General features: G+C 33.6%; 7 protein-coding genes across 7 annotated transcripts; 4 read left to right on the top strand and 3 right to left on the bottom strand.

Moving 5' to 3' along the window:
- Positions 1-648: 648 nt before the first annotated feature.
- On the top strand, positions 649-3,256 carry CCT3 (chaperonin containing TCP1 subunit 3). Its single transcript, XM_029318708.2, has 4 exons — positions 649-845; positions 1,006-1,067; positions 1,463-2,600; positions 2,695-3,256. The coding sequence occupies exons 1-4, from the start codon at positions 809-811 to the stop codon at positions 3,108-3,110; spliced, it is 1,653 nt and encodes a 550-aa protein (XP_029174541.1). The 5' UTR covers positions 649-808; the 3' UTR covers positions 3,111-3,256.
- Positions 3,247-6,202, bottom strand: Cog8 (conserved oligomeric Golgi complex subunit 8). Its single transcript, XM_029318707.2, has 10 exons — positions 5,846-6,202; positions 5,669-5,740; positions 5,431-5,555; positions 5,073-5,348; positions 4,770-4,983; positions 4,517-4,677; positions 4,178-4,453; positions 3,915-4,103; positions 3,692-3,847; positions 3,247-3,624 (listed from the first exon to the last, which is right to left on the bottom strand). The coding sequence occupies exons 1-10, from the start codon at positions 5,898-5,900 to the stop codon at positions 3,337-3,339; spliced, it is 1,812 nt and encodes a 603-aa protein (XP_029174540.1). The 5' UTR covers positions 5,901-6,202; the 3' UTR covers positions 3,247-3,336.
- mRpL48 (mitochondrial ribosomal protein L48) lies at positions 6,184-7,249 on the top strand. The gene is made up of 4 exons (XM_029318710.2): positions 6,184-6,366; positions 6,485-6,574; positions 6,652-6,785; positions 6,850-7,249. The coding sequence occupies exons 1-4, from the start codon at positions 6,343-6,345 to the stop codon at positions 7,133-7,135; spliced, it is 534 nt and encodes a 177-aa protein (XP_029174543.1). The 5' UTR covers positions 6,184-6,342; the 3' UTR covers positions 7,136-7,249.
- On the bottom strand, positions 6,787-13,830 carry frtz (WD repeat-containing and planar cell polarity effector protein fritz). Its single transcript, XM_029318700.2, has 15 exons — positions 13,596-13,830; positions 13,363-13,492; positions 13,111-13,288; positions 12,818-13,011; positions 12,630-12,730; positions 11,633-11,747; positions 11,306-11,515; positions 11,073-11,236; positions 10,885-10,989; positions 10,600-10,808; positions 10,396-10,519; positions 10,147-10,316; positions 8,379-10,072; positions 8,102-8,231; positions 6,787-7,990 (listed from the first exon to the last, which is right to left on the bottom strand). Exons 1-15 carry the CDS (start codon positions 13,676-13,678, stop codon positions 7,905-7,907), a joined length of 3,693 nt encoding a protein of 1,230 aa, XP_029174533.2. The 5' UTR covers positions 13,679-13,830; the 3' UTR covers positions 6,787-7,904.
- Positions 11,818-12,592, top strand: LOC146724953 (protein Flattop-like). The gene is made up of 2 exons (XM_085487830.1): positions 11,818-12,159; positions 12,347-12,592. The coding sequence occupies exons 1-2, from the start codon at positions 11,965-11,967 to the stop codon at positions 12,590-12,592; spliced, it is 441 nt and encodes a 146-aa protein (XP_085343956.1). The 5' UTR covers positions 11,818-11,964.
- Positions 13,831-13,919: 89 nt separating the features above from the next.
- On the top strand, positions 13,920-15,624 carry LOC114943131 (uncharacterized). The gene is made up of 2 exons (XM_029318703.2): positions 13,920-15,136; positions 15,220-15,624. The coding sequence occupies exons 1-2, from the start codon at positions 14,084-14,086 to the stop codon at positions 15,517-15,519; spliced, it is 1,353 nt and encodes a 450-aa protein (XP_029174536.1). The 5' UTR covers positions 13,920-14,083; the 3' UTR covers positions 15,520-15,624.
- On the bottom strand, positions 15,611-18,946 carry LOC114943130 (coiled-coil domain-containing protein 22 homolog). Its single transcript, XM_029318702.2, has 8 exons — positions 18,748-18,946; positions 18,231-18,402; positions 17,836-18,136; positions 17,484-17,728; positions 16,984-17,400; positions 16,470-16,910; positions 16,198-16,386; positions 15,611-16,100 (listed from the first exon to the last, which is right to left on the bottom strand). Exons 1-7 carry the CDS (start codon positions 18,795-18,797, stop codon positions 16,267-16,269), a joined length of 1,746 nt encoding a protein of 581 aa, XP_029174535.2. The 5' UTR covers positions 18,798-18,946; the 3' UTR covers positions 15,611-16,100; positions 16,198-16,266.
- Between the last annotated feature and the right edge of the window lie 127 nt (positions 18,947-19,073).

Raw genomic sequence — 19,073 nt, 5'->3', positions numbered from 1 at the left:
ATATTTCAACTTGCATATATTATTATTGTTTGCAATAAAATGTTTACCTATATATATATATATATATAACTCATCTGTTCTTAATTTTTTAAAACTATAAACAAAAGAAAATTAATAACTCTTTCCATGTCGAAATAATAAAATTGCTGATTATATTAATCGAAATTTAGTCAGAGTGAGTATGATTTCAAATTTTTTTATATGATATGCAAATATTTTATATATATATACATAAGATTCTTTCCATTCGAGATTCCGACAAAGATATTTTATTATCTTTAGATCTTGTTAAATATAAAATTTAAAGAATTATAATACTGATCAGATACATATTATATTTCTTTCGATGCTATAATAATAATATAATATTTTTATATATAATTTTACATGTGACACTTTTGTACTACGCGTGCCTATAGAAAAATGATTTATTACGCATAATTGGAATATTTTAGCACATGCAATTACAGAAATCGGCCAAAAATATACAGAATAAAGCTTTTTTCTTATTAGGGCGGATTCACACATTGGCAGAAAAGCAGAAGCCAATCAGAACTCGTGTTGACAGTAAGTTTACTAGCATTTTATATAAAAGTTATCCACTGCAACTTTCGCGAAATCGCAACTCTGTTCCCTCTCTACATGAAGTATATTATTCGTGATTTGTGGCCTCGCTGTGCCTTTCGTGCTTCTATTCGGAAGATACACAGTGTTTATTTCTTCCTCTTTTTTTACGAAATTACGGCTGTGTACGGCCAATAATTCCGTAGGGAAGGTCATAACAACAAAGTAAAAAGCTGCAAATACGATGTTTGGACCCGGAGCGGCGCCGATTGTGGTTCTGAGTATGTTAAAGGTTACCTTTCGTCGAACTCGCGAGCACGCATGCGTTGAAAAAAAAAATCGCACGATCTGAAATTATTCTATCGTTGTTTATATTTATTATTTGACAATTCTTGTATTCTACAAATCGCCCGATCATGTCAAATATTCTGATTATTGCAGGCCAGAACACGAAGCGGGACACTGGCAGGAAAGTGCAAAGGGAGAACATTCAGGCAGGCAAGGTGAGCGTTCAACTTTGTGAGTCAGCCAAGTATCGCCTTATAAGGCATGATTTTATTGCCGGCACATCTACAGTTCTCCAAAGTGACAAGAATCTGATCACTCGTCAATCGAGTACTAATTTATGATTATTAATCGAAATATATTTACATCGCATATTATCATTTTTAACTTGTAGGATTTTGTAATAGTAATATGCAGTTGATTCAGTGTAAATGATTTCTTTCTCTGTACACAATTTGTAACAATCATAGCTTCATTTTTAAATTCGACGAAAATAATAGTGTCATGATCTGGGCTTATTTGTCAAGATAACATTTTTTTTAAGTATGTTGCAAAAGTACAATGCAGAATATTTATATACAGTTTTTAATTTAATAAATCTTTGATTTTGAAGGCAATTGCTGATGTTATAAGAACATGTCTGGGTCCACAAGCTATGTTGAAGATGTTGATGGATCCAATGGGCGGCATTGTAATGACAAACGATGGAAATGCCATTCTACGTGAGATCACTGTGCAGCATCCTGCTGGAAAATCCATGATAGAAATTGCCAGGACTCAGGATGAGGAGGTAGGAGATGGCACTACATCAGTCATTGTTCTGTCGGGTGAGATCTTGGCCACTGCCGAACCATTTTTGGAACAGAATATGCATCCCACTGTCATCATAAGAGCATATCGTCAAGCCTTGGAAGATATAGTCACAATACTTAACGAGCAAATCAGTATTGATTTAGATTGCAATGACAAAAATAAATTAGTCCAGGTAATCAACTCCTGTATAGGCACTAAATTTATCCGACGTTGGTCCGAATTGGCGTGTCAGATTGCCTTGGATGCCGTTAATATAGTAATGCTTGAGGAAAACGGTAGAAGAGAAATTGACATTAAACGTTATGCAAAGGTAGAGAAAATACCAGGTGGTACAATAGAGGACAGTGCTGTCTTGAAGGGTGTAATGATCAATAAGGATGTGACACATCCAAAAATGAAACGTTACATAAAAAATCCGAGAATAGTGCTGCTGGATTGTCCGTTGGAATATAAGAAGGGCGAGTCTCAGACGAATATTGAGATAATGAAGGATACCGATTTCACGAAGATCTTAGAATTAGAAGAGGAACATGTAAAGAAGATCTGCGAAGATGTTATCTCTGTGAAGCCGGATGTCGTGATAACGGAGAAGGGTGTATCCGATCTCGCTCAGCATTATCTTGTCAAAGCCGGCATATCCGCGATACGTAGACTACGAAAGAGCGACATTAACAGAATCGCTCGTGCCTGCGGTGCCACTGTCGTGAATCGTACAGAAGAATTGAAAGAAGAGGACGTCGGCACGGGAGCTGGCCTTTTCGAGATCAAGAAACTCGGCGACGATTATTTCTGTTTCATCACAGAATGCAAGGATCCCAAAGCTTGTACCATCATTCTGAGAGGAGCCAGTAAGGACGTCTTGAATGAAACTGAAAGGAATTTACAGGATGCGCTGCACGTCGCGAGAAATCTTCTCATCGATCCGAAACTTGTACCAGGTACGTGTGTCATGTGCTAATATTTAATAATAAGATTGCTAATATTTTATTTTCATTAAAATTGTGTTAAATATTTTATTTTCTGTTTACCCAGGTGGTGGAGCAGTGGAGATGGCTGTATCGCGGCTGTTAACGGAGAAAGCAGCGGGTCTTGCCGGTGTGGAACAGTGGCCGTACAAAGCGATCGCACAGGCTCTAGAAATCATCCCCAGGACTCTGGCGCAGAATTGCGGTGCGAATACGATTAGAACGCTGACGGCATTACGCGCAAAACACGCGACGGAGGGAACCACCTGGGGCATTGATGGAGAAACGGGTAAATTGGTCGACATGAAGGAATATGGTATATGGGAGCCGTTGTCTGTAAAGTTACAGACGTACAAAACTGCGATCGAGACCGCTATTCTGTTACTAAGAATCGACGATATCGTCTCCGGTAGCAAAAAGAAGAAGAACGAGAACGAAACCGCGCAGCCGAGTCAAGTCACGGAGGAATCTATGAAGGAATAAATATTTTCATATCTGTCTCCGTGTTGAAGCCTAATTGCTGCTTTTCTACTTTAAGATTCAAGTATTTTGCAATCTCGCAGGTTCGTCTATTGAATTTTTATCTTCTCTGTATGCATTTTCACACATTAAAAATAAGTTGTCCGAAATTGTCAAAATTTTTTATTTACACTACAAATATATATATATATATATAGAATAGCAAGCAATTGTGTTAAAAAATGAACAATTAAATACTTTGATTTATATTGTCAACAAAATTTTGCAAATTTTGTACATTTTGCTTCGCCCCTTTTTGAATAATATCTTTCTTCTTTGCTTCTTCCATTTCAATAGTTTTTGAGGTAGAATCCACAGTTTTTGTTGGCAAAGAAAATAGTGATGCAAGGGAAGATTTCGTCTCATGTGATGTTAATGTCTGTATATTAGACACGGATAATTTTAAAGAATCTTTTCTAATAGGCAATAGTATAACCACAGGTTCTAATATACTCTTCTTATTTAAATATGTAATTTCCTACAAAATAATTTTACATTATTATATGTATCTATTTTGTACACACATATAATTTACTGATATATACCTCTTTTTGGAGTACATTGACCGATATTCCTAAATGCATCGCAATTTGGACAGGTGGAAAGGTCAAGTGTATACAATGCTGTATATAAGGAATCAATTGTTCGCTCAAACATTCCGTGAATTTGATCATATTTTCCCGTTCCGCTGCTGCAAAGGCCTGTAAGACACATTTTTCAAGAATACGTAATTTATTTGTAGTAAACAAAAATTATAAGACAACTCACTTGCTGTTCTTGCTTGTAAAATATCAACATAGCTCTCGCCACACTATGCAATGATTCCTGGAGCAATTTTGTGCATAAGGTAGAGAGTGCCACTGGTGCACAGAGTCTCAGTTCATTGAACGCTGTTATTATTCCATTGCAATATTCGGCCAGAGGATAAAATTCAACCAATTGTTCAGGCGGATTTTCCTGGTAAAAGATAGAATTGTAATTGTAGATAAATATAAATTTTTGGAAAGAGGTATGCACAATTTTACACTTACAGAGATAATGGTAGTCTCCGTTTTGATATCGAGTCGTTGTGTTTTATTGATCAATGTAAACGTTTCCATGTCTTTCTCAAACTTTCTAGTTGTTCTACGAATATCTTGTTCAAACCTTTCACCAATGACTCGCACAAATATATCCGATATTCTGCCAGTAAAATCCACACCTACTCGACCAAATGATAATCCAAAATACGTACATTGGCCTAGAATGGAATCTATGGACGTTACACCAGGTAAGTCTTGCTCCAATGTAGCGAGAAATTGCGATATCTAGAAAAAAACGATCCTAAATAACATATTTCTGTTTTTTTTTTTAATTTTTGACATATCTACCTTTTCCTCTAGCCAATGATAAAATATCGCGGATTCATTTAGCGTCAAATCACGGCCAGGGATTACTAATTCGTCATCGTTAAACATAGCTTTGTACTGAGTTATTATATTGAACAAGTGTATCCTAGATAATTCTATCGTTTTGGCTATATGAACATTAGCTGGAAGCATGAAAAAAAAATCAATGATTTTTCCAAGTATAAGTTGATAGTTCTCTGAATCGTAATTTATAATTGTAGTAAAACACTCTTACGATCTTCCTTCGGTATCGCATTTAACAAGCCTTGTAGCCAACTATCTCTTGCTTGAAGAAACTTTATGCGAAGTTCTGGTTCCGTAAATGCATCCATTGATCGTAGCAAACCTACAAGCTGAAGACATCTTGGAAGCGGCAAATCTCCTCTTAAAGATCCGACTACTTGTCCTACCATTCCTGACCAGCTGCTTTCAATCTCCGCTACTATAGACTGAAATTGATAAAAAATTAAGTCAAAGATATGCGCGACTATTAAGAAATTTTAAATTGTTATATTGAATTTTAAATTATAAGTTATACCGAAATAATAGGAATATCTCCGTGTTTTACTCCTAATTGACGAGCATATTGAGACAATTCCAATGCTTCATTATATTGATTGCTCCTCAAGCATGATTCCATTAATTGGGGCATTTCAAGAATTTCGAGCAGTTCTGCATTTCGTGTCAGCGTTAAGCTATTTAATCTTCGATGCACATTAATATCCTTTGAAGTGTCACAAAATGATTGACACTTTTCTACAAATTTCGGGATTTTTTCTACAAGTTTGTCAAGACGGTTCTCAGTCTCATTGAACTAAAAGTAAAATAATGCAATTTGCAATTAATATTATTTTAAAAATTGATGCATTCTTTAAACTTATATTTCTTGAGATTACATGATTAAGTATTTCTCGGGAACTCTCTGCTGTCTGGATAAAAGTTTTATAGTTTGCAAAAACCAATTCCTGTGTAGTTTGAAGCACTGCATTTTTCTCATCGGACAAGTGATCAGGTTCTTTACCTGCAAAATTAAAATAGAATAAAATAATCTTATACAGTGCTTGAAATAGAATAAAATTATCTTATACGGTTGCAAAGTTAAAGTTCAAAACAAACTAATAAAAGTATCCTTACTCAGCTGATCTACATCAAAGCCACCAAGTTTTGAGAGGTATTGATAAAATTCAGGATTTTCTTTCCACGATTCTAAAATGATAATTATATAAAATATAATTGAAATATAATGAAACTTATATACAATATTGAGCAAACATATCAACAATTAATTTCCAAGGAGCAAATTAGTTCTACCTGGAATATTTTCTGGAAATACCAGATTTATTACATTTTCCGTCTCGATGTCCATGATTTTCTTAGGAAGCTATTTAATATCAATATTAACATTTGTTGCAGAGTATTATTAGCACAAGTGAAACATTGACAGGTGTCAGGGTCCTTTCGACATGCTACATAATTTTAACACGGTTCTCTTTTTATAACATCATCTATTATCTTAAAGAATTATTTTTATCAATTAAGATTAAATAATCTTCTTTTACCGCAATAATATAAATTATACACGTATACAAATTTGGCAAACGCTACGTTAACTTATTTAGGACAGGATTTTCATGAAACGACACGTCACAGACAACGTCATTTAGAAACAGAGACGTAAGCGATCAGCTGATCAGCTGAAGAAAATTTACACTTTTATCAGAGAGAAACTTCTCTGCTTTTATCAAACTTTTTTGAAGATTTTTGAATTAAAAGTTTTTGAAAATTGATTTTGTTATTTTTCACAAAAAATGGTTTTAAATCTAATCAAACAGGTATATTGTTTTCTCGTGATAATTTAGTTATCTAATTTTTACTGAAAAAAACCTGTGTAAAAATGCAATTTTTATGTTATTTATGTATTACAATTGTATTTGATTGCTTTTATTTCAGATTATACCACTTAAACGACATCCTTTCATAAGGAAAACCTTAGCTGCAAAATTTTATACTGGAAGCTTGTACGAGCCTGATTATTTACAGGTTAGATTATGAATCGTAAATACTAAAATATATGTATAATATTTTGTGTCGTTTTTAATATTATTCTTTTTTTATAGACAGGAAAATCGAAAATTCCACTTCTACCTACGATAAATATACAAATTAAGGGTTACGACTATTCGGTGCTCGAATGTTACCAAGCTTTCATGAATAAATTGGCAGATATCATGCAAATTGATGTAGACAACAGGTAAATTTCCATTAATTTATTTAAATGTTGTTTCTTCAATTTTTCTAACGTCATGTTCTTTCAGTTGGGCATTACCACCTCAGGAATTCAAAATTCAGAGATATAAAACTGGAACAACGGCAATTATATCTGAATATAATCTTAAGATTTATGAAAGACATATACAATTGTCAGAGGTATCTAGTACCAAATGTTCAATATTAATTAGAGCATTGGAGGCATCCCTTCCACAAGGTGTTACTCTTAATGTAGACGTTTATGATTCTGCGTTAGAGTTGAAGCGATATGTACCAGACAAAGAATTACTTGATTTGAAATCTTCATTACATACATTAAAGACTAAAACTTAAGTATAAATTATTGATACAGAAATTTAAATGCAATAAAATGCTTTTATGTATATTAATGTATAAAGATCTTTTCTCAGCATATATAAATTTTTGCAAAAAACTATTATAAAATTAGTCGAAAAACCTTTTTCTTATTTCCTAAGATATATATTTATATAAAAAAATTATAAAAATACAAGCAATAAATACAAACATAATAAATATAAAAATACAAGTATAATAAAGTAATATGAATAATATAAAATTAATATATATAAAAGATTAATATATCTGTATTAATATTTGTAATTCTCTTTTTCTATAGCTTGAAGAAAAGAAAACTATTTTACAAAAAACATAAAAGTTTAAAACAATAATATTGTGATGTGTATTGCTTTTGAAAAGAAGTAATGTTTTTTCTTTTGCTATAAATTTTGAATTAAAAATGTGTATCTGCATACAAAAATATATTATGATATATGTTAAATTCTTTTGACAATATATAATATAAAATAGGTGTATGCATACACGACGCACATCACAATATGTAATAAAAGACTATTTCCAACAAAGAAAACTTGTGAAAAAATTACAAGAGATTAGATTTAAAAAATGAATTAGGAGAGTACTTCCTGTGACTGGATTGTCCAATTGACAGTCTCTATCTTGTTTTTGTTACTGTTTAATCTCATAACAATACACATACACATAAAATGGTATGTGCAAATACGTAATAGATATTAAAAATATTAATTCTAATAAATTCTCTTAATACTTAATACTCGTAAATTTACAGTAAACCAAAATGCACAACTTTAATCTTTGTACTGTCATCAGATTTGGGAGGTTCCTTTATTTTCTTGTCTATGTCGTCTTCTGCAAAGTAAAAAAATGTTTAATGATATATATGCAAATAAAGTGTATATTTTTTTAAATTAATGCTTCTTAACACACAAAAAAACATATGTGCTAATATAAAATACTTACTAGATAATGGTTGAAAATCTTTAAGATAATCTTCATTACCCAGGCAGAGTGGAAGACTTTCAGCTAATTCACGTTTGGGATCTGTTACATGTACTTGCGTAGCAGGTCGTTTCTGTCTGTGTACTTGAACCTGTACAGAAACATATTTCTGTACATTGCTTTGTTATATATATATATATATATATATATATATATATATATATATATATATATATATAATAAAGAATACATATTAAACATTTTTTTTACAGATGTAAAATATATTTTGTATACTCACTGTACCAGGTACTAATATATGAGTGACAGTATCCGAGAACTTTACTTTTGGCTTTTCATTAGAACTTATTGGCGCGTCGATGAAGGACGGATATGTAGAGATTATCGGATTGGCAGTAGATGTATTAATTACAGGCAGAGGTGGTACATTGGAAAGTATTCTAGTTTCTTTACTCGCATTAACGTTTTGAAAAGGCTTCGACGAATATCTATTCTCGAATAATCTGTGTTGCGCGTTGTAGTTAGAATGAAAATTTTGCGAGGGAAAATTTTTCTTGCCAGCCATCTGTGAATGCTGCAAGTCCATATCATCGCGAGTATCGTGAAACGGTACATAATCTAGATCATAATTGTATCTATAAGTTTTGAAAGACGGGGACGGAAGTTTCTGACTTTGAGATACATTAGACGACATGGAATTCGGTTTTTGCAAAACGCGCGATGGCATATAAAACTTGTGAACCGATTCGTCGATGTCCGATAAACCTGGAGCGCTCTTGGACAGAGGATAATTTTTTCTCGGTAGACCGTGAAGATAATTAGCGAGAGAACTTGTCAGAGTGGGCGGTGGTGGAATATCGACGCTCGTTTCCTTTTCTTCCACTGTTGTTTCAAATTGTTGTAATTTAATAGCTTGATCGCTGCCACTAAATCTATTGGAGAACATAATTTCGCTATTTTCAAGAGCTATATTAGTTTCGGAATAGTTAAACGAGGTGGACATCAGATTGTTACAGATATTATTTGGAAGAAGGGACTGAGATGTCGAAGAACGAGCATCGGTATCAATGAGAATTCTACTTAATAATTTATCAGTTAGCTTTGAGGACTTTGCGCTATGTAACATGGAAGACGTTGTTTCGGAATTATTCGTGGTTGTTGCATTGAAAGCATTACTATGCGAAGTGGGAATGTTTCGAGTACTGAACGACGTTGACATAATGTTACTATCAACAACACTTAACGGACTTGCCAAATAATTAGATTCAATATCTTCGGATTCATACACCGGCTTATTAAAGGGAGTTGAGATGAAGCTATCGTCCTGTGTGCAAGTTGGCATTGCATTGATAACAAAACCGTTGAAAGAATATGGTATTTCGTTAAGTAATGACTTGTCGTATGACTTCGCGTCAAAATTATCGCCGGGTTGATCATCGACCATCACTTCCGGTTCGTTGAGAGAAACACTACCGAATGACGTAGTCATCAAATCGTCCGATGCGTTATTAAACGCTGGAGAGCTGTCGATGATGTTTGAGTTGGTTGACGTGAAATTCGACTGTGCATTGTATGATTTGTTGAAAGAAGTCGATGCTAGAAATGGACTCGAAATGTGCGAAGAGTGATTAAATGAAGTTGTTGTTAAAATACTGTTATCCAAGAGCGAAGGTATTAGAGTATAGTCAGTCTTATTAATGGACGGAATATTGTTGTAGGATGTAGAGAGTGAGTTCTTGATATCGTGATGAGGATGGACAACCGGTAAAGGTGGTATTTGACTGGAGGCTTTCCTATAATGGCGCTTTTTCGATTGCTTTAAATTGGCTCGTTCTTCCTTCCTAGAATCTTCGCTCTCTTCACTGTACGTTTCTTCCTCTTCTTCTCCTTCTTCTTCATCTTCTTCCTCTTCCTCGCCTTTCTCATTGCTTGAATCAGAGCATAAAGAACACGATGCTCTCGAACATGTCGAATCTATTAAAAAAATATCATGATATATCATGTTTTATAATATTCTTTTTTTGGAATATTTTTTAAACAATTCTTACGCGAGTCATTGCAACTGTTTGATCTACTCAGAATATTTTCAGCTTTCTCTTTGGCTGCAGTTGCCAGTTCCATGTCATTTAGAACCATAGCATAGAAATGTATGTCCATGAAGAGATCGTGATCGTTTAAATCAATAGCTAGTCTGAAGGCTTTCTCAAACATTCTGTATCTACAAAGTTTATCAAAGTTTGTTAAAATAAATTTATTCAATATACTATACTTTAAATACATTAAATAACGTGTATCACCTTAATAAGTGATAGAAGAATCGTCTCGTTAAATCCCTCACTTCATCTCCGTATTCCTCTTCGACAGCCTGACTTATTGGTTTAACAGGCACATGAAAGCTACCTAGTGCATTTTGTATCAGACCTGTTTCAAATTGATAAGACTGCCATTTTTTAGCCATTCGTAATTAATCAATAGATGACGGAAATGACGAAAAATTTTACCTTCGCGTTCTGCTGTTAATGGTAACTTGAATAAATAATTTAAGATTTGATTCAGGGACTGCATACATATATGTGAATGTGTGTCCCAATTCAATGACAATAGCAAAGCAGTTGCCTGTTCTACTCGAGACTCGGACAAATACCTTTTGACTAGTTCGTCTCCGGATAGATTATCGCCTTCGATCACTCTAATAACGCCAATCGGTCCTCTGTTAATACATAAAGAAATTCTTATGTCATCCATTTATATATTGAACATATTATGAAATGATGCGTGAAACTTACCGTTCAAAAAGTAACAAGAACAAAGCATTGCTATTATTATAATAGCAAATTTGATTTGTGTCGCTTTTCCTGTTCCATTCCATATGTAACAAAGTATGCTGATTCCTGTTTCATATAATTATTTTATGAATTAAATCTTTTTTATTGCCAATACATATATTTATTATTAATTATTTTATTGTTCGTACTTGAAATATGGTGACAAGTCGAGAATATTCGCTGGTGTCGCTTCGTCGTTCAATGTCTGGCTTTTGATACATGTTAAAGTGATATCAAAATGTTGAAATTGACCTCTGTCATTACCTACGATGAATATTATACCGTCGCTATGCCAAGCAGCTAAAGTAGGTATCTGAAGAAAGAAAAATATATCAGTTTCTTTTTTTTAAATGTATGCGTTATTTAATAACATATGACTTACAAACGCAGCCTTTACATTGATAGTTGTCGATTTCGTTTGATCGTATATCATAATAGTGCCATCAATGCAACATAACAGCAGTAATTCCTGTTGAGGTGAAAATCTCACACAACTTGTATGCGTAGGCAATGGTACAGAGATCACGGCAATTCTTTTCAATTTATTCTGCCGAGAAATTTCATAGGTACGCCATTCCACAGTGACTTCTCCCTTTAAATTACATTTATATATTTGTATGTTTTAATATAGCATATGATTAAATCTGAATTAAATTAAAAGAAGAAATTATGAAAAAAATGAAAATTATGAACTATACACAACAATTACCTTCCTTGAAACTTTTTGTTCTACAGAATGAATAATATTGTCATCACATATATCAAATGTAATACACAAAGGATCAAACTCAGTACGTATGTAACACAGCAATTCTAATTTTGTTCTGAAAATATCAATCATTAGATCTACATGCATATAGTGTTTTGCATACATATACACAAGCATAACAGATTTACATGACCATAGCAACTAGCATCAAGCATAATAACATGCATAACTAACCACATGATTTGACATCTCAGAAGGAATTGTAATATTTAAGTAACAGTTCTATAAAATTGGTGTTTATTAATATTATAAAAGAAACGAATTGTATAGAAATGTCTCAATTTTGGCATGGACATTGGACAGATAATGCATTTGCACCAAAAAGATTGCGAAATTGGGAAGTTCCTAAATGGTACCCGAGTTTGCAAAGTAGACACTGTGTCACTACAAAATTTATCACAGATGACAATGGACATATATTAGATGATGTTAAAAAAGACAAGCATTCGCCGTGGGGAATATATAAAGTTTGTATAAATAGAGAAAATTACAAATGCATTAAACATTCATATATAAATATAAATTATTTTTATTTTTTGTATATTATTATTTTTATTATTTTATACTTGCATAAAAATGATGTTATCTTTCCAAGTTTTACATACTTATATAAACATGCTCATATAAAAATTGTAAATAAAAAAATGTTGTAAGGGTACATGGGAATTACCGAAAAAGATCACCAGAAGCATTGCCAAGGAATTATCAGTAACTCCTCAGTACAAGAAAGATTCATGGGAATTGTACATAAAGAAACATCAGAATTTATGTAAGAAAATAGAGGAAATAAAGAAGAAGGAAAAAGAGACAATTCTAGAATCATATAAAGATGCATCAAAAAGAGATCAAACAGACGAGCAATCTTATGTATTTGTTGAAAAGGATGAAGAAGATGATTAAAAAAGCATGACATAAAACTATATTTCTCAATTCATACCCTGTAAGCCGAAACAGATGCATGTTTGCACGATGATATTGTTTCATAGCAGGACTCCATGGATAAACTTCGTTCATTGTAGATTTCCGCCAAATTAATATCTATAAAGGTACATAATTTCCTGTAGATTAATTACCAAATATATTTTTTAATTTACAATTTTTAGAAATTGTACAGAAATTATTTACCAAGTCAGCAGATTTGTTTACTTGAATTTTCTTATCCAATCTACGTCCATTAGGTACAAATAAATCTGTCGTGATTAATTTAGGTTCTAACTTATTGATTTTATCAAAGACATGTAATTTAGGTTTTGTAAAATACACCAGTGTCACTAGATTATCATTGTATATACAAACTAAATGATTCTTGGTAATAATAACTGTGAACAGAAAAAAGTTTACAATATTATCTTTTATGTAAATAACAAATAATCTTGTTTTTTTTTTTTTTTTTTTTATATGAATAAAATAATGCTTACCATCGGACACATGTTCTGATAATTTTCCTATGAGATACTTGTCAAAATAAATTTCTTGTATGTCACCACTGAGGAGACAAACTTGTATTTGTATCAACAAACCATTGCTAAGCATTAATTGTACAATAGAATCACTATACCATTGACAATAAATTACAGAATTATCTCTGAGTTGATCCTGTATATAATGATAAAAATTCTATAGTGTATAATCTCTATAAACTTTATACTTATGACACTCAATTATTATACCTCCAAATATTTAATAGAATGTTTTAACTTGTTCCCCTTTTTGTTTTCTGGAACGTAAGTCATACCACGCTCTTGACAGTAAGATCTTTTACCTTCTTCATATGTGCCATCAATTCGTTTGTCATGGTACCTGTCAAAAAATTACAATCAAATTATTGCAATAACACGCACTTATAGCACAGGGTGAGAAATTTAAAAATAATTATTATTAATAATATGTGATGCTCCTTTACTTGAATGCGCCAAAATCCGTGTCTTCTATGCTTATGTTGTCGTCAAAGCTCCAGAAATTCACTTCTCTCAATAACGCAAACATTATAAAGTGTCTTAAGTACAGAAAATACCATGAAATGTGAACATATTCGTGTATATTCTATAAAAATATAAACAATTACAGTATAAAGTAGGTTATGTTGATACTCCAAAATTCATAGCAGAGAGAGAAACCTGTAAACGTCTACAAAAAGCATAAAATGCCAGCATCTCTCTCTCTCTCCGATTTTTCTGCGCTCGAATCATCCATCTAACTATTCATAGTTTATGCCTGGACAAAATGACGATGTTGAGGTTAGATTAGGCGTGAAATTCTACATAACCTCAATCGGTCAAAATAAAATCTAACCCTGGAAGCACGCACCTCCTAATAGGAAGTGGTAGAAAAATAAATAAAATATAATGTTATGTTATGAATAAAATATAAGAGATAATAAGAAGTGACGAGATGTTGAAGACGCTCAGATTCAGTCGCAGACTCTGCCGCGGACCTAAAATCGCGACGCAAAGGAGGTCGTTCCTCTCGGAGGCGTATCGCTGCGAGGAGGCGTGGAATCGCAGACTGGAGTCGCCGTTGTTGCGGAAGATCGAGCCGATGACGATGTTCGCCGAGCTGGAGCAGAGGTACGGGAACGTGGGGAAGGTGAGCGCCGTCGACGTCGATATCTTCGTCAACAGCCTCACCGACAACTCGTACGTCGACGAACTGATGAAGATGCTGCACAATCTCAGACAGTCCACAGAAACGTCAAACACCCTCGAGTCCACGCATCACGCCGCGATAAGGTATTTCTTGGAGCACAATTTTATTCAGGAACTGCACGAGGTGCTGAACGACAGACTCAACTACGGCATCTTCCCCGATTGCTTCGACTACAACATGCTGATGGACCAATTTGTGAAGAGGAAGGATTACGCCTCCGCCGCGAAGATAGCGAGCCTGGTGATGTTGCAGGAAGAAACTGGGCATCCCATTACAAACGCGTTCTGCATTTACGTTTGTCACAAGTATCTGGAGAATCCTGACGATTGGAAGAGACCTGAGGTGCCGCAGGATACGTCCAAGGAGGAGGTGAAGGTACGTGTGGGATACTTGAGGAATCCTTACTTCGACGATCATTTTGATCTCGTGGAGCCGAGAGATCTCGTGGGAAAGACTCTGAGTTTTCAAGGAAAGCACAGGATGGATGCCCTGGGAAGAACCTGTCAACTGAGGGGTTTAATATTATATAAGAAATATGACGATGCATTGAATTTGATAAAGGAATGGCTGGAGACCATGCAGGAGAAAATAGTTTACGAAGAAATATTTGAATTGATATCGAAGGACAACAGCAATTTGCAAGATCAAGATGTTGAGAGATTCAAACTTATGGAAGCTTCATTATCCCTCTTGAAGGAGAAACAAAATCTTAAGGAAAGTTTAATTGAAACAATGGAGAATCTTATTACAGCCAGTGTAAAGGAGGAGACTGAGAAGGATATCTCTAAGCAATGTCAGGTAATGAATATTAATGAAGAAAACTTTTTTTCAGTCTGATCAATTATTCGCTATTTAGCAAATTAATTTCAACTTTTTTTTAGACTTATTCTGACTGGGAACATGTAAGGACTTCGATATTAGAAACACAAATAAAAGCAATAGAAAGAGAAAAGAAGATAGCTAACATAGAGAAAATGAAGAAGGACTTGAAAGAGAGAGAACAACTTTTGACCTTCTTTGATAATGAGGAAGCTCATGAATTACGAATAGAGCGAATACAGGAAAAAGAACGTAAAGAGGACGAACGTATACGTTCCATGTACAATAGTGCAAAGAAATTAAGAGACTTGGTTGCCTCAGAGTCTTACATACCACCAGATATTAAAAATAGAAAAAAATAAAAATATAGAAAAAGAAAACAGAACACAATATGTACAGAGACTTTAAACATATAATGTATAAAGGATTAAAATAAAAAAACCAACAGAACTATTATCTTTCAACAATATTAATATTGCAATATTATATATGTGTGACACATATCACTTACTTTAGAAAAATAAGTTGCAAAGAGAGTATGTATAAAGTATTAAAAATTAATTTTACGATTATTTGTACATATTTTATATTTGTACATGTTCTTATTCAAAGTAATGTTTCAGTATTTATTTTACTTACAACTGAAATCAGATCTTTTATCAAGCTGCATGAAATACGAAAGTCGAACTCGATGCTAAAAAATTATTAGGCTTTGTAAGAAATGTTGACGTTCCTTTGAGCATTGATGTTCACACGTCATTATACACTTGACCTGAGGCTACAGAAGCCCAGCGCCTGACTGTTCCAGGCCAAGGCACGTTTTTCAGCAGCCAACTCAGTAGATTCGCAAAGTTCTCGCGGGCAATGTCGCATTATGTTTTGCCAGCTGTATGACTAAAAAAATGTTTGGTCTTCGATGCATTTGATCGTATTCGTTTATATTCTGTAAAAGAGCAAAATAATATCTATTTAAATTGGGCAATGTTATAGAGAAAAAATCAAATTATTTATATGAGTCTAATATCTGTGAACTTTCGTACCTGCACTAGATATATTCTTATCTGGTCCTGAATATTGCAACATGTAAAATGACACTTTATACATAACAATCACGAAGCTTTGCTCTGTAATTGTGCCGTTAACGCAGCGGTTTCTTGTTTCATCTGTTTTAAATCGGCAGTTATCCTCTCCAAATTAGCGCCAACATTCTTAGCGGATTCGGAGTCGATCTGAGTAATTGTTACAGAATATAAAGAATATAGAATTTTCACGCTACATAAATCTAGTTTTGACTTTGCTATTGTCATCTTACCTGTTCTTCTAAATCTCTGATTTCTCGTATTGTCGCACCTGTTTCCTCGACTAAACTTACGAGTTCATTGCAATCCGAGTGTAACGTCGCTAATAGTTTGTACGCTTTTCTCGAAGCTTCGTTCGTTCTCGCGTCTCTGAATATCAGTTCATCTACAACGGTGAAGGATCTCTCCAATCTGCCAGTGAGCGTATTTATTTCCTTCTGAATCTCACGAGTGTCCGCCAGTACTTTGCTTATCTCGTCCCTCTGCTTTCTAACATTATTTATTATTTCTAAAATTCGTTGAGTGTATGCAGATCTATTTACTTCCTTTGGAAGTTTTTGAACTTCCGCAACTAGCTGTGAATGCTGTTGATCCTTATTCCGACATTCCTCCTGAAGTTCTTTCTCCTTTTCTTTCAATAATTTTATTTCATCTAACTTCTTTTGGCTGGCATTCTATGAAAAATCTACGCGTTTATAAAATATATAAACGATATTTTTATTACCTTGTTAATTTTGTGTTACTTACAGCTTTTGTAGAATGCTTTTCCCTTTCTTGTCTATACTTCATGATTAAGGGTACTCTATGCTTCTCCCATTGATTTGCTAAATTAATCAATTTGTCTGTACTAATTTCGATTGCATTTTCCAATTTCTTTATGTTCTCTGGTCCATCTTGAAGTAATTCATACGCTCTTGCTTTGATCTTTTTTTGTTCCTCATTAATTTTTAATTCCTTTTCTTCATTTTGACCAGTGATCGACGCATGTGCTAATTTAGTAGTTAATTTTTTAATCTCGTTTTGCATTTCCTCTATATTTATCCTAAGATTTTCGCACTCTGCTTTCATGTTTTCTATTTCAACTTCCTGTTTTGCTTTGTTTTTTAACATTTCCTGCTCTGGAAGCACTGAATGTGTTGCAAGTTCTGCTTCTACCTGAGACTTCTGAAAATTAAAAAAAAAATCATATTGAATATGCATATTTTGCTCTGTATAATAAATGGCTATATAACAAAAGCTATACTTACTGCTGAAGCTTGTTTCTTGTTTTCTAATGAGAACTTGCTAAGCTCATTGGCAATATTATGTGCACTAGAATAAGCAATTTTTTCAGATTGTTGACTGTTAGGCCAACTTATGCGCTCCATAATATCCATTGAAGAAGCATTAAGCGCTTTTGCATTATAGGATATCATAGAAGGTAAAAAGCATGAAATATTTTGCATTTGATCAGGCACTGGTTGTAAATAGCGCAAGTAATAGTCTTTGTAATCTGCAATTAGTGATAGTAATTTATTCGTATATCAGTTATTATTTCTTGACATGCTAGCAAAAAAAAAAAAAAAAAAAAAAAAACTAATCAATTTATATTGATATTACCATCCCCCATATTTGATACTGGTACTTCAATATGTACAGATACATAAGGGGTACTCGCTCTTCCTCTGTTCCTAATTCCCTTTTTATGACAATAATGTGGTAACCATGGTATAGATAGTCCTTGTGATATCGCAGATGCTACTGATTTTTCTAGTAAAGCAACCTTACTGACAGATTCGTTTACAGTTTTCTCACTTTCCTTTGGCAGTTTTTCGATGAGAAACATGAAAACTCTTCGTAAATCTGCTTCCGAATTATATAGGAATGTTTGATAACCAATGTCACCTCTGTATCCAAGTTCCTAAAATTTTAATTAATTGATGACAAATTAATAAAATCATAACTGATCGTGCTACATCCAAATTGAGAATCTATTAAAATATATACATATTTACCGTGCATGTTTGTGCAAGAGTAGCACCCAGACGAAAACGTGCTGCCATGTTTACAGGTAGTACAGTGGACAATCCTAAACCTGGCCTTATTGCTTCCAAGCATCTCACTGTCGCTTCGACAACTAGTTCTGTGTTAAAGCCACTTAGGTTTGTTACATTCTCTTCAATGTCACTAAAAACAAGAATTATATATTATTAGTGAAAGAAAAGTGAAAATTACATAGAATTTGTAATCAGACAAATCTTGTGAAATTGTTCAGAGGCATTGACGAGAAAACAAAACATACATTTATCTCATTCTTAAGGGAAGAGATTTTTATAAAACTTTTTGCCACAATAATCCTTTTGTGCATTATGTTGGAAAATTCTTCGTTGCTGATAATATGCGGTTTGACAAATTCTAGATGAGCTCTCACGTGTACGACGTTCGATTACGAGGAACATTACAAAACACCGCCCATCGGGGAAGGACGACGTGCAACGTCCTGTCTTATGGGATCGCGAATCGGACACTCACCAGCCTATTTGTCGCAACGAATGAATTATTATATTGTCGATCTCCTCCATCCTATGTAAAAAGATGAAAATCTGTGGAGCCGCTACCGCCTCGCTGCTATCGCGTGTTTATGAGGTTCGGCTCGATTTGATCATCGAGATCTAACCTTCCGTAGCGTGACAAATACTGACAAATACCCACAAACACTTGCTTGGAATCTACTCCGCATATATATGTATATATACAAACGACTTTACTGTCAATTGTGAGATTCAAAGAATTTCTAATCAAATTTAAATAATATAATAATATAATTATGTATAATAATATAATAATTACTATTAAAT

This window comes from Nylanderia fulva, unplaced genomic scaffold (genome assembly GCF_048542155.1).
Source record: "Nylanderia fulva isolate GAGA-0341 unplaced genomic scaffold, ASM4854215v1 Scaffold11, whole genome shotgun sequence".
Classification (NCBI taxonomy): domain Eukaryota; kingdom Metazoa; phylum Arthropoda; class Insecta; order Hymenoptera; family Formicidae; genus Nylanderia; species Nylanderia fulva.
The sequence above is the reverse complement of the archived record's forward strand: the minus strand, read 5'-3'. Positions and strand labels throughout refer to the sequence as shown.

Excerpts from the sequence above, each read along its gene's own strand:
- CCT3 (XM_029318708.2), top strand. The coding sequence starts at position 809 with ATGTTTGGACCCGGAGCGGCGCCGATTGTGGTTCTGA. Across the intron at positions 1,068-1,462 it reads AGAACATTCAGGCAGGCAAG|GCAATTGCTGATGTTATAAG; the intron begins GTGAGCGTTCAA and ends TTGATTTTGAAG. Across the intron at positions 2,601-2,694 it reads CGATCCGAAACTTGTACCAG|GTGGTGGAGCAGTGGAGATG; the intron begins GTACGTGTGTCA and ends CTGTTTACCCAG.
- Cog8 (XM_029318707.2), bottom strand. The coding sequence starts at position 5,900 with ATGGACATCGAGACGGAAAATGTAATAAATCTGGTATTTCCAGAAAAT. Across the intron at positions 4,984-5,072 it reads GAGATATTCCTATTATTTCG|TCTATAGTAGCGGAGATTGA; the intron begins GTATAACTTATA and ends TATCAATTTCAG. Across the intron at positions 3,625-3,691 it reads TCAATGTACTCCAAAAAGAG|GAAATTACATATTTAAATAA; the intron begins GTATATATCAGT and ends ATTATTTTGTAG.
- mRpL48 (XM_029318710.2), top strand. The coding sequence starts at position 6,343 with ATGGTTTTAAATCTAATCAAACAG. Across the intron at positions 6,575-6,651 it reads ACGAGCCTGATTATTTACAG|ACAGGAAAATCGAAAATTCC; the intron begins GTTAGATTATGA and ends CTTTTTTTATAG. Across the intron at positions 6,786-6,849 it reads CAAATTGATGTAGACAACAG|TTGGGCATTACCACCTCAGG; the intron begins GTAAATTTCCAT and ends ATGTTCTTTCAG.
- LOC146724953 (XM_085487830.1), top strand. The coding sequence starts at position 11,965 with ATGTCTCAATTTTGGCATGGACATTGGACAGATAATGCATTTGCACCA. Across the intron at positions 12,160-12,346 it reads CGCCGTGGGGAATATATAAA|GGTACATGGGAATTACCGAA; the intron begins GTTTGTATAAAT and ends AAATGTTGTAAG.
- frtz (XM_029318700.2), bottom strand. The coding sequence starts at position 13,678 with ATGTTTGCGTTATTGAGAGAAGTGAATTTCTGGAGCTTTGACGACAAC. Across the intron at positions 13,289-13,362 it reads ATTCTATTAAATATTTGGAG|GATCAACTCAGAGATAATTC; the intron begins GTATAATAATTG and ends CATTATATACAG. Across the intron at positions 10,520-10,599 it reads ATTAACAGCAGAACGCGAAG|GTCTGATACAAAATGCACTA; the intron begins GTAAAATTTTTC and ends AATTTGAAACAG.
- LOC114943131 (XM_029318703.2), top strand. The coding sequence starts at position 14,084 with ATGTTGAAGACGCTCAGATTCAGTCGCAGACTCTGCCGCGGACCTAAA. Across the intron at positions 15,137-15,219 it reads ATATCTCTAAGCAATGTCAG|ACTTATTCTGACTGGGAACA; the intron begins GTAATGAATATT and ends ACTTTTTTTTAG.
- LOC114943130 (XM_029318702.2), bottom strand. The coding sequence starts at position 18,797 with ATGGAGGAGATCGACAATATAATAATTCATTCGTTGCGACAAATAGGC. Across the intron at positions 16,911-16,983 it reads AAAAGCATTCTACAAAAGCT|AATGCCAGCCAAAAGAAGTT; the intron begins GTAAGTAACACA and ends GATTTTTCATAG. Across the intron at positions 16,387-16,469 it reads TCAGAGATTTAGAAGAACAG|ATCGACTCCGAATCCGCTAA; the intron begins GTAAGATGACAA and ends ACAATTACTCAG.